The sequence below is a fragment of the Struthio camelus genome, chromosome 10, assembly GCF_040807025.1.
Source record: "Struthio camelus isolate bStrCam1 chromosome 10, bStrCam1.hap1, whole genome shotgun sequence".
NCBI classification, from domain to species: domain Eukaryota; kingdom Metazoa; phylum Chordata; class Aves; order Struthioniformes; family Struthionidae; genus Struthio; species Struthio camelus.
Window position 1 is genome coordinate 23,485,682 of NC_090951.1, and position 12,058 is coordinate 23,497,739.

Consider the following 12,058-nt stretch of genomic DNA (forward strand, 5'->3'; position numbering starts at 1 on the left):
CCCCAAGAGCCGCAGCTGGCAGCAGGCAGCCGATGTCTTCGCCTGGGCACTGCTGTCCCCCAGGAGAAGCAGGAGCCCCCAACAGGCAGGGGAGGCTCAGGCACCCTCCGACAGCTCCTGCCTCCTCCCGGGGTGCCGGCACTGGCCTTGGCACCATCTCTCCTGGCCTCTCCCCTCAGCCCGGCCACAAAAGCTCTTTCCCCGGGGACCAGCTACTCACCAGCAGGCGAGCCAGCAGGGCCTGGGGAGCCGGCAGAGGGGCTGCGGGCAGAAAGAAAGGCTGTGTGAGACGCCCAGCCCTGCCGGACCTTGCCCACGCCATGTCCCACGTCCCACACCCCCACGCGGGGCTGCAGGGGACCCCGGCCGCGCCACCTCCACACCGGCCCTGCTGGGCTCCCGTGGCTGAACGGCTGCCGACGAAGGCAGCTCCGGCATGGCAGGAACCAGCCCCTGGACCCCCAGTGAGAGCAGGCTGAGCCCACGCAGGGGGTGCCAGGGACACGCACCGCCCTAATACCACCCAGCCTGGCACAGCGCACCAGGACTTTCTGCTCCCTACCTTGCTCCACAGGCTCCAGGGCCTCGGACGCCACCTCCTCTTCCTCACGCTCTGCGCTCTCCTGTCTCTCGGCCAGGGCACACAGGCAGCGGCAGAGCGGGACCAGCATGCCAGCGTGCTGGGCTGGCACCACATGCCGCAGCAGCCTCGGCCACAGGAGCTGCAGGCAAGAAGCAGGCCGTTGGGCATGCCGGCATTTCTGCCGCTCCCTCCCACTTCCCCTGGCATGGCTGCTCCTCCGGCACCGGCCCAGCCCCTCGGCCTCGGGTCTTTCCTAGCTCAGGAGCTCCGCTCTCGCCCTGGCTTCCTCCTCCACCTTCTCTCCCTCTCGCCCACCCTGCTTCACACCCCTTTCGCCTTCCCTTTGGCTGCCCGGTTGGGGAGAGCTGCCGGCACAGCTCCCCCAGGGGCAGGTCACCCCCCACGGCAAAGGCGCACAGGATCCCTATGGCCCCACCAGCCCCTACATCTCATGTATGGGACGCAGCCAAGACGCGTGCCCAGCGGGGCTTGCGTCAGCCGCAGCACGTGCTGAACGAGCAAGTCTGGCCCCAGAGCGAAACCCCAGCTCTTCGCTGCTGCTTTAATGGCTAAGATGGGGGGTCCCAGCGCACACAGGGAAGCCTCGGGCACGCCCAACCCCACCACTCATGCAGCGCACGCACGGAAAGGACGGGCGCGTTGGCGTGAGTCATGCGCGCTCCGCAGCGTGGCAGGGGAGAGGTTCGGGCCACGGGGAAGGCGAGCAAAAGCATCCCCAGGCAAGAAGCAGCGGCAGGCGGAGGACAACTCACTTTGGCCACCCCTCCGGCAGAGACGTCCAGCGTGCCCAGCACGTGCCCGCACAGTCGCTGAACAGCCCTTTCTTCCCGGGCTTCCACTGCACAGAGGCTTCCCCGACGCCTGCGAGACAGAGGTGGGAAACACCCGTCACTGCCCCTTCCCAGGCCCCGCGGTGCCCGGTGAATGCAAGGCCACGCCAGTGCTGCGGAGGATCTGCTGCGCCCGGCTCCCCGCTGCCAGCGACACCCACGGCAGCGCGGCACAGCCGGGACGCGGAAAGCAGCCTGGGCGTCGCGCTCTGCCCTTACCAGTCTGCCCGAGGCCCGGCTGAACTCGCTGAAGATGTGCGCCACCACGTCCCACGCTGAGCAGCCCGGGGCACTGGAGCGCAGCAGCTCCCCGATGAAATGCAGAACTGCCATCTGCACCTGCCACCGAGGCTCCAGTTACCACCCCGGCCCAAAGCCCCAGGGGAGCTGCCTTTGCAGCGCTGCAGCCCTTCTGGCCGGGCCGAGACGACGAGGGTGCAGCAGCAGCCCACGCTCCACCATCGCCACCAGGCTCTCACCCCGGACCCTGCCTTTGCCTGCTGCTACAGCCCCGCCAGGCTCTGCCCCAGGGAAAGGGTGGCTCTGCCCCTGCAGCAGCACCCTCCCTGCCCAAACCAGCTCACCTGGACCGTGGGGTCCCCGCACACAGACTGCACCAACTTTGCAAACAGGGGCAGCTTCTCCCTCGTCTCGGTGGCTGCAAGGGACAAGGAGAGGTGTGCGCTGAGGCCGAGCCCCCATTTCCGGAGGGATTCCTCACAGCTGCCCAGCTTCTCGTGCAAAGCAGGGCCAGACTGCGACATCAGAGGAAGCAGCAGCACCCCGGGGGAACTGCATTTCTCTGGCCTGGGCCACTGACCTGCAGAGCGGACCAGAGCCTGCAGCACTTCCACAGCTGCCACGCGATCAGCCTTGCTCCTGCTCCTCAGCTTGCAGTACAGGAACACGATCGTCTCCTCTGGGCAAATTTGGGCTGCGGGGAAGAAATCACGCTCGCCATTAGCGACCAGCCTCTTCCCACACGGGCAGGTTTGCAAGAGAGCTGCCAGCACACGGCAGCACGGCGCGGCCTCTCCTGCCCTTACCCTGCAGCACAGTGCAGCGGCACAGCTCTGCTTTGTGCTCTGGGCTGGGCGGCTCGATCTCATCACAGAGCTGCGGGAACAAGGTGCCGTTCAGAGAAAGCCGGATCGGCGCAGAGGGATGGAAAGGAGCCGCGCTGTCAGCTCTCGTCTCACGGGCAGCTCCGGGCGCGGACCCACGGCCAAAGCCCAGAGCCCCGGGCGCACGCAGAGCTTTGCAGCAGCTGAGGCTGCCCGGGAGCCGCAGGCCAGCGACGCGGCGTCAGGCCTTACCTGCTGGTGCACAGCAGCGTTGATGGCCAGAAGCTAGGCCCGGGGCACGAGGGTCCGAGCGCCCACCACGGCCTCTAGGAAGTAGCTGAGACTCTGCAAGGCAGCGCAAGAGGGAGAGGGGGGCTCTCACCACCAGCTGCCCGGAAAGGGAGGAACCGGCATCGCGGCGAGATGCCGCGGCCTGAGCCCACGTCCAGGGAAAGCCCAGCTCGCACGGGGCTTCTGGCTCTCCCCCCTTGCTGGTTTCTTGCAGCAAGAGCCCAGGAAGCCTCAGGCCCTGGCTCTCGCGCTCGTGCCCAAAGGGGCCGCGGCTCCTCCGGGCACCCCGCAGCTCCCCGACGCCTGCCCGCACCCCCACGGCCCCCGGCCACGCCGCACCCCACGTCACCCCTCACCGTGGTCACCGCCAAGGGCTGCCGCACTTCTCGATACTGGTGCAGCAGCCAGAGGAGCTGCTCCCAGGCGCGCTGGCAGTGCTCCTCGGCGTGCAGCAGGACGCCCATCATGGCAGCCGTCACTCCAAGGACGGCCTGCTTGACCTGCCGAGGGACGGCGCCGCGCCGCGGGCTGAGGGTCTCTCCAGTGCTGGCCTGCCCCGGGTGCCCGCCTGCCCTTGCCGCGCGGGGGCTCGGGGCGCTTTCGCGGCCCGCCTGCTCCCTTCGACTCCTCGCCCAGCGCCGCCCCGCTGGCCCCGGCCCGTGGCCCCGCGGTGGTGAGAGCAGCGGCGCTCACCTCTTCCTCCTCGCAGCCCCGCCACTTTTGGCTCGCCCAGCGCAGGAGCGGGGAGATGGGGGCGCAGAGCTGGGCGGCCCCCAGGCGAGGGAAGGCACATTTCTCCCGCTGGCCCAAGTACGCGCTGACGCCCCAGCACCACTGCTCCACAGCTGCAGCACCCGGAGGGAGACGGGATGGCAGCAAAGCCTCTGAGCGGCCGGAGACCTGCCTCGCGCCAGGCCCCAGGCCGGCGGGAGGCCCCCGCGCCAGGCCGGCCAGGCCTCGGCTCGGGAGGAGAGCTGGCTCCGGGGAGGCGTCGCGCCACGGCCGGCGACGCCGCGGCCGCAACATGGCCTTCTTCCTGCCCTCTCCCGCCCCCACGCACCGCTGCCTCTGCCCGGCCTCGCCGCCCGCGGCGGCCCCGGCCCCTTCCTCCCCGAGCGGTCGCCCCGCAGCGCCCCCGCAGGGCCCCGGCACCGACACTCACCGCCGCAGCCAGCGCGCAGCAGCCGCCCGCCTCACTCAGCGCGCCACCCAGGGCCGGCAGCGTCGTGGCCGCCAAGGGTGCGCACTGCAGGGCTGCAGAGAGGGCAGGGCGGCGCCTTTGGTCTCCGGCGCGTGCCCCCCTCCAGCCCGGCCCCGAGCGTTTGGGGCAGGGCGAGGAGCCCCTTCTCCCGCCTCTCCCCCACCGTCACCCGGAGCAGCCGGCCGGGGGCCGTACCGCAGCGGGCAGCCAGGTCGCGCAGGGTGACGAGGACAAGCTCCGCCGCCGGCTCCTCCAGGGCCCTCGCGTGGCCCTGCAGCGCCGACACCACGGCAGGCAAGCGGGAACGGGCCAGCGCCACCAGGACGCGGCTCGCGGCTGTCCTCGCGGCGGCCCAGCGCCGTCCGCTCAGCATCACCAGCGGCATCAGCGGTTCGGGACGAGGTGCGGCAGGAGGGCAGAGGCGCCGTGGGGTGACACCAGCCCACGGCACCCGGGGAAGCCGGGCGCTGCAGGGAGCCCTTGCAGCCCCGCGGGACGCCCCCCTCCGCCTCACCTCAGCGCCTTGCAGCCAGTCCAAGAGAGAAGTCACAACGGCGGCAAAGGTAGCCGTGGCCCCAGGGACAGAGCCAGCCGCCCTGCCGCCGTCCTCGCCCCGCGCAGGTCCCGACCAGCGACCTACACGAGGCAAGAAACCTGCAAGGAGAGCAGCGGAGGGCTTGCACCGCTTTGGCAGCGGCAGGGATGGCCCCGAGTCAGGGCAAACGTCTGCCCAGCTGGAGGGCGGGGCGACTGGAGGGGCTGGTGGGGCCGGCTCGGCGCCGCCTGGAGAAGAGCAGCCCGGGGGCAGCTTGGGGCTGGCCCCAAGCGCGTGACCCCGGCTCTCCCCGAGCCGGCCGCGCGGGCGCCAGCAGCTCCCCGTCCCCCCCCCCAACAACGGGCCAGCGGGGCGCCCAGCGTGGTGCCGGCCCCCACCTCGCAGCGCTCGCAGCACCCCCATCGCGGCAGGACTCCCCAGACTCTCACTCTTTCTCTCTTGCTTTCTTGCTTGCCCTCCCTCTCTCCTTCTCCCATCCCTTCTCTCCCCCTTCCTCCCTCTGTCTTTCTCTGCCTAAGCCTGGCCCTAATCTCAGGTGGGGCCTGAACCTGAGCCCACCAGGCCCTTTTCTGGCCTGAACAAAACCAGGTGTGCTGGGAGCAAGGCTGGTGCAGCCCTGCATTGCCTTTGGCAGGCCCTTTGCAGCCCCTCTCCATGTGGGGCTCCACACTCTCTCTCCCCCCTAACCCGAGGCCTAGCCCTCACCTGGACTCCTCTTCCCTGCTGCAGAGGTGCCGCTGGTCTGGAGACCCCCAAGGAAAATGCGGGCCATGCTGCCCATGTGCTGGGCTGCCCCTGCAGCCTGACAGAGGGTCCTGTGGCCACGGCCCTGCCTGCTGCCCCTTCCTGGGCTGCTGCTGCTCGCCCACGAGCTCCTGCAGCTGCTTTGGTTTCTCCAAAGTCAGCCTTGGGGAGCTGACCCCCGAGGTCAGTCTTTCCCTTTTCTTCTCTTTTCCCCCTTTCCCTTTTCTTCTTGTGTATTTATTCCTCAATATTTCTTCTAGATTTCTTCTTCTCTTTCTTCTTCTACTTCTCCTTCTTTCTTTTTCTTTCTCTGTCACTCTTTCTCCCTTTTCCCTTTCTCCATCTCCCTTTCTCATTCCATTTTTTTCTTTCCCTCTGTCCCTCTCTCTCCTGTTTCTCTCTCCCATGTTCTTCCCCTCTTGTTCTCTCTAGTCTGCCCTCACTCTTTTCCTTTCTCCTTCTTTCTTGTTCCTTCTCTCTCCCTTTTCTTTTTTCTTTCTCTTCTCTCTTGTTCTCTCTCCTTTTCTCTGCCCCATCTCTTTCTCTATAATTCTCACTCACTTCTTCCTCACTTTTTCCTCTTTTCTCCCTTTCATTCCTTATTCCTTTCCCTCCCCTTTTCTCCCTCCTTCTCTTCTCTCTCCCTCCTCATTCTCTTTCCGTTTCCCTCTGTTTCTCAGCATCTCTCTTGCTCTTTCCTACTCCCCCTCTCTCCTTATTTCTCTCGCTCTCCCTCTTCTTCCTCTCCCTTTTTTTCTTGCTCCTTCTCCCTCTCTCCCCCTCCTTTGCTCTCTCTTGCCTTCTCTCCCCATCTCTTTCCCTCTTTCCCTGTCCCTCTTTCTTTCTCCTTCTCTTCTTCACTCTTCCTCTCTTTCTTTCTCTGCCACCCTCTTTCTCCCTCTACCTCCCTCTCACTTTCTCTCTTGTTCTCTCCTCTCCTTCTCTGTTCTTCTCTCCCTCCCTCTTTTTGCCTCCTTCTCCCTCGCTGTCTTCTCTTGCTCTTTCTCTTCCTCTCCTTCCGCATTGCTCTTCTTCTCTCGCTCTCTCCCTCTCCTCTCCCACTTTCTTTCTTCTTTTTTCCTCTCTCCTTCACTCTTGTTCTCTCACTTTCTCTCTCTCCCTCTGTCTTTCTCTACCTCACTTTCTCTCTTTCCCTGGTCTCTCTTCTTCCTCTCCTAGCTGGCCATCCTTCTTTCCCCTTCTGCCTTGCCCTCCTTTGGCCTCTCTCTCCTTCTCCCTTTCATTCCTTCAACTCTTTCTCTCCCTTTCTGCCTTTCTCTTAGTCTCCCTCTTGCTCTCTTTCCCTCTCTGTCTCTCTCTCACCCCCTTCTTCCCATTTCTTCTTCTTTCTCTCCCCCTTTTCCTCCCTTCCTCCCTTTTTCCCTCTGCCTTTTCCTTTTCCCCCCACTTTCTCTCCTGCTTTCTTTTTCCCCCGTCTCTTGTTCTCTCTTCTTTCTCATTCTTTCTCTGTTTCTCCATTTCTCCCTCCCTCTTTCTCTCCCTCTTTTCCCACTTTCCCTTTCTCTTTCTTTGCTGCCCGCTTTCTCTCTCTCCTCTCTCTCTCTTTCTTCTTTTCCCTCTCTCCCCTACTTTGTCTCCTCCTTTCTCCCTCGGTCTCCCTGCAGAGCGGCTCCTGCGGCACGCGAGCTCCCTGTGCTGGTGAGGGCTGGGGCCAGGGATCTCTGGGGGACCAAGTGCCCTGCGCCCTGGGGAGGGGGATTTCTGGCAGGGAGGAACAGCAGTCGCCTGTTCAGTTGTTCCTCCTCTTCAGATGGAGCTTCCTGTGTTTCAGTTTGTGCCCGTTGCCCCTCATCCTGTCACTGGGCAAACTGACAAGCCTGGCCCCAGCCTCTTTACAGCCTCCCTTCAGATATTTCAACACCTTGCTAAGATGCCCCCTCTGTCTTCCCTTCTCCAGGCTGAAGTCCCAGCTCTCTCAGCCTTTCCTCATATGGGAGATGCCGGGCTGGACAGAGGGGCCCAGACCCCCCGCCCCAGAGGGTGGCTCCTGTGCAGTCACGTGGCTGCACTCCTGCGGGGACATGCAGGAGTATTTTTCTGCTCCTTCCTATCATCCTAATCAGAGCAGCCCCCAGGCAGTAACTGCACCGCAGGCATCGCCAGCCCGCTTGCACTTTGCCCGTTGTTTCTCTTGGAGGAAGGGAACACCACGTCCTGTGGGTCTGCTCATACCCCCAGCAGCTGGTACGCTGGCTTTCACGCTCGTCTTCCATTTGTTTCTAATCGAACTACTTCCTGGGAGTTCAACCCAGTTTGACTGACTCTCCTTAAGTGTTTTAGTACTACCAGAGTGGTACTTTATTCACCACTTGCTCACCAAAAAGCAACCCTCCTGGTAGGCTCCACATTTCTTTCCTTTTCTGACTGGGCACTTCTCTCCCACAGGCTCCATTCTAGGTAATGTAACTTGAAAGACCCATGTACAATAATCAAGTCACTTCAGGGTCCCTCTTAAGATTGCAATATTTTAATAAGAACAGTTCATACAAGTAACTCACTTCCGTACAATCATGGAGTACAAAAGCTTCCCTGTCTCTAGGTACTATAGGTACTACTGCTCAGCCTTAAATATCTCTACAAACTCTTTAGATCGGTCATCGGGCATGTCGCACTCCTTACTAAAAAAAAAAAACAAAAAAACAAAACAAACAAACAAACAAAAAAAGGGCACAGTAACAATGACACAAAGGTTATTCTACTAAAATTTAACAGCAGATGCTAATCAGGAAAAGCCTTTCATCTAAGTGGCTTCCTGACTCCTGTTCTTAACACCTGCCTCACTTGTGACAGTTAAAACAGACAGTAGCCTCCAACTGCCCTTCAGGTTCCACCATAGTCTCATGGACAAGGTACTGACAACTTGGGACCTAGCCGCCTAAATCCCTTGAGCAGGCCAGCACACTTCTCGCTTACGCACAGATTTTTATCCCGTTACTCGTATGAGCGCTCTCCTCTCCCGCTTGGGAAAACATCTACTCCTGGAGACTCTTGTACTAGCCGAACTAGCGGGAGCAACTCAACAGCTAAACAGCAATTCACTTGGCCCCACCAGCACATTCCCCATGTCAAAGGAGGCCTGCAGTTGTGAACAACAGTGACGTTTAAGCGACGGCAGAGAAAACAGCGCTGCTGATGTCTTTGGACCAACAGAAAGCTCTTTAGAAATGTTTCCACAGGAAAATGCTGATAAGCGGTCTTTCTACAAGGGGCTTTGTTACCCTGGCTTTTTCAGGAGAGCTCAAGCACTGCTTTTGGTAAAACGTTTTTACAAGCCCCAAACCAGCCTGCTGCGGCCTGAAACTGCTCTGGCACGGCCTGGAAGCTGCCCTGCCATGCCTGAAACCGGCCCACCGGGCCTGGACCCAGGCTACCGCAGCCCAGCTCAAAGTCACCCCCACCACCAACTCCAAAACCCCTCTCTCCTCACCCTGCAACTCCTCCCTCCGCTGAGCCCAAAACCACTCCCCTCCAGCCTGTTGCATGTTTGTAACACTGGTTTACAGCAGACAACTTGAACACCACAAACCCCAGGACAACAAGCGGTTTTAGTTAGTAGCCTGCAGCTGGGCAGGGAAAGAGCACTGGAGGCTGCCCAAAGGCAGCACCACAACTCGGGGAGGGAAGCAGAGCATTTCAGAGCACGACCGAGGAAGAGGCACAAAGCCCACAGAGCACAGGGACGCCTAGGGGAAATGGCCTCCCATTCTCTGAGTTGCCCCAGGCACCCTGCAGCACAGACCTGGCTGGCAGCAGAACCAGAGACCCAGACTTCTCCCTTGAGGCAGGCCTGACAAATGAAGGTTTTCCAACAGATGACCAATATCAGAAAGGCCCAGCAGGGAGCACAGATTTTGTTAGCTCAGTGCTCTCAAGGCAGCCCTTGAATTTGCTTGCTTGTTCCCTCATCATACCTTAGGGCCTGGGGTCTCTGGGAAAGCTTTCAGCTCCACAGGAGGCTGAGCTGGGGCCCCCTAAAAGGGAGGGCTAAACATGGGGCAGGGCCTCCAGGGGCAGGAGGCTGCACACTCTGGAGAAACACAGCTCTGACATGCTGCGCTGGAGCTACCCAGGCTCTGCCTTCCCTGGCCAGCATTACTGGTAATTAGGTAACCAAAGACAGAGAAATGCCATCTCTATCTTCTGAAGGGGTTGCGGAGGGCCTTGGAAATACACTTTGCTGCTATAACTGCGTGAGACTCTGCTCCACGCTTACCGAGGGTCAAACAGTTTCCATTTAAAAAAAAAAAAAAACAGCTCTGCAGGCATGCAGCTCCAAGGCCAAAAGAACCCACTCCACCAGGGCACAGCTGCTCAGGGAAACACAAAGAGCCCCTGAGCAAGCCTCCTTGGCTTCCTTTTGGTTTTCCCCTCTCTCATTTAGGCTTCTTAAGCTGGTGACAAGTAGTCAGAACTGACTGGGCTCTCCTGCCAAAAAGGCTTTCACAGCTCACCCAACACCTGAAAGCTGCACCTAGCCTATACCTTCACTGGGCAAGCACCACTCCTTCAGGGACTCAGGAGGCAACCTCAGGAAGAAACTTCCACCCAAGCTTACCAAGCCTCCTGCTCTGCACAGGCAGAACAGACCTGTGCCCACCAGGCTTGGAAAGAGTCCCAGGCTTAGTGCAAGGCAAATTCATATCACCCACCCAAGCTGAAGAGTCTCCTTTCAGAAGCTAGTGGCCTTCAAGAAGACACTTAAGCACACCGCTAGGAGTCCAAATGGGCACGCCAGAGGTGTCCCGAGCAAGGCTGAAGCGGGACACAGCTGCTTTCCTTCGCCAGGAAACCCCCAGGCTGGGCTGCAGCAGCCTCCTTGCCTGCCCTGGGGACACTGTGCTAGGAACTGCTGCTGGCAGCCTGCAAACACAAACACGGGTGCTCCCACATTAGCGGCCCTGGGGGGCAACAGCCTGCAGGCATCATGCTGCAGCAGAAAAGCCTCTCAGCTGCACCAAGAGCTACGAGGTTAAGGAAAGCACTCCCAATATGACACTGACTCGGCCCAAAGCTGCTTCAAAAGCCAAGTGTGCTCAGGGCAACCTCTCCGCTCTCCCCTCAACAGGCTCCCCCAAGTGCATGGCACAGGCAGCCAGGTGGCCACGCCTGCTGCTGCCCACCACACAGCCCCACTCACCTCCAGCGCCTTCATTTCCCCAGCGCCACCTTGGGCACCACCACCTCTTCCTTGCTCCCCAGGCACTGCTGAGTGGTGGCCATCTGCTGCTGGTATCGCTTCTGTGCTTGGCCACCACCTGGCACCTGCCCTCCCCTGAGGGGCCGAGAGCCCGGGCCCTCCACAGGGCCAGGACTTGCCCTCCCCTCCCTGTGCCAAAACGCTCCACAGTCACCACGCGCCCTGCAACCGCCCCACACCAACCCTCAACAGCCGCCACGTGCCTCAGCCACCTCGCTTTAATGGCTGCCACGCACTGCGGGCACCTGCTGTAACAGGTACCTGGTGGGTGAAACGTGACCCATTGCCCATGCAGTGATTTAGGAGCAGGTCTTCATACCAGCTCTTCTCACAGAGCTTGTGGTTTTTTTTTTCTCCTGTTAATGGAGAAGGATTTACAGGTGCAGAGAGAAGAGCCTACTCACCAGCAGGCAGTTGAAATGCTCAGTGACCTTGCCTTCCTAAGGGTCTTATTTTGCCCTTGAGCAGCTGAGGTTTCTGTCCCCTTCAGAGGGAGCTCAGCCCAGGAGTCAAGAGGAAATTCAGTGGTGAGCTGCCTCGTAAACATGTCTGGGGAGAACTTCCGTCGTGTCCTCAGGCAGCCTTTGTGGCAGTGGAGGGGGAGGCTCTGTGTCCTTGGCACAGGTGCCACCAAATGCCTGAATTGTTCACCCACCTGAGAGGCAGCTTGAAGAGGGTGCCAGCTGATGGTGGGTTACAGGACTGGGCCTGCTCAGAAGGTGTGCAGTTATTGGCAGTGGTGCAGTCTGGCTGGTCCTTGTGGGGCTAGTGTCTTCTGCTGCTGCTCCCCACTGCTGCCTGTGTCCTTGACTTCTGGGTGCAAGAGAGCTGGGGCAGCTTCTTGCAATGAATGCTGGCACACTCCCTCAGCAATCTGGTGAGGTACTCCAGAGGCACATGCTCACCCAGAGGGGCCTCCCCTTTGTCTCTGCCTTCTTCAGGCCACTCCGCAAGCACTCGTGTCCATCGCAGCCACAGTCCCTGGCGCTGCAGTCCAAAAGCATCCCCGTTATCACCAGTGCCACTAAAATTGCTTTTCAAAAAAAAAAATTTTTTTTCTTTTATTCTGTGGCAAGTGAACGGCCAGAGGTGGCTGTTCAGTGCTGTTCAAACTCAGTGAGGTACCTAGGGTTAATCCCACTTCTGTGGCATGCTCCTCGTGCAAGGTTTAGGCACTCTGCTCCTGTGCAAGCTGAAGGCTCTGTTGTTCGTGGGGGGCAGGAGGGAGCCCTGGATAGGCAGTTCTTCAGCTTGTTCTTTCGCCTGTTAAGGACAAGATACGATGTACGCGTGCTCTGCGAGTTGCTTGTGTGTCAAATGAGCCCTTATTAGAGGCAGGTATAGCGGGGTTTTTTAATGCCAGTGCCTAAAAAGAAATGGGGTTTTGTGGGTGTGACTGACCCGAAGGTGTTTGGTGGAGGATGGTATGTTTCTCCTGGAGATCTTGGATTCCTGTCCAGGCCAGGAAGTTGTTGCTCTCGGATACATGATGGTGTGTGCTGGAGAGCCTCAGTGTGAGGAGGGATGCTGTGTAGGAACCCAGAGGAGCA

General features: G+C 60.5%; 1 protein-coding gene across 7 annotated transcripts; it reads right to left on the minus strand.

The window, feature by feature from the left end:
* Position 1: 1 nt before the first annotated feature.
* Positions 2 to 12,043, minus strand: LOC138068395 (maestro heat-like repeat-containing protein family member 2B). Of its 7 annotated transcripts, XM_068955634.1 has the most exons (8): positions 11,910 to 12,043; positions 11,634 to 11,771; positions 10,913 to 11,541; positions 2,751 to 2,843; positions 2,481 to 2,550; positions 2,019 to 2,368; positions 1,357 to 1,773; positions 2 to 722 (listed from the first exon to the last, which is right to left on the minus strand). In XM_068955634.1, the coding sequence occupies exons 6-8, from the start codon at positions 2,196 to 2,198 to the stop codon at positions 213 to 215; spliced, it is 1,107 nt and encodes a 368-aa protein (XP_068811735.1). In that variant the 5' UTR covers positions 2,199 to 2,368; positions 2,481 to 2,550; positions 2,751 to 2,843; positions 10,913 to 11,541; positions 11,634 to 11,771; positions 11,910 to 12,043; the 3' UTR covers positions 2 to 212. The 7 variants fall into 7 exon arrangements, with proteins under 7 accessions (XP_068811735.1, XP_068811729.1, XP_068811733.1 ...); XM_068955628.1 differs by having other exon boundaries at positions 2,019 to 2,550; XM_068955632.1 differs by having other exon boundaries at positions 2,019 to 2,092; positions 2,255 to 2,843.
* Between the last annotated feature and the right edge of the window lie 15 nt (positions 12,044 to 12,058).

Bases quoted from the DNA above. Each gene is read 5' to 3' on its own strand.
- LOC138068395 (XM_068955629.1), bottom strand. From the start codon at position 2,543: ATGAGATCGAGCCGCCCAGCCCAGAGCACAAAGCAGAGCTGTGCCGCT. The intron at 1,774-2,018 runs GTGAGCTGGTTT...CCTCGGTGGCAG, and splicing joins GCGGGGACCCCACGGTCCAG to GTGCAGATGGCAGTTCTGCA. The intron at 723-1,356 runs GTGAGTTGTCCT...TCTTGCCTGCAG, and splicing joins CTGCCGGAGGGGTGGCCAAA to CTCCTGTGGCCGAGGCTGCT.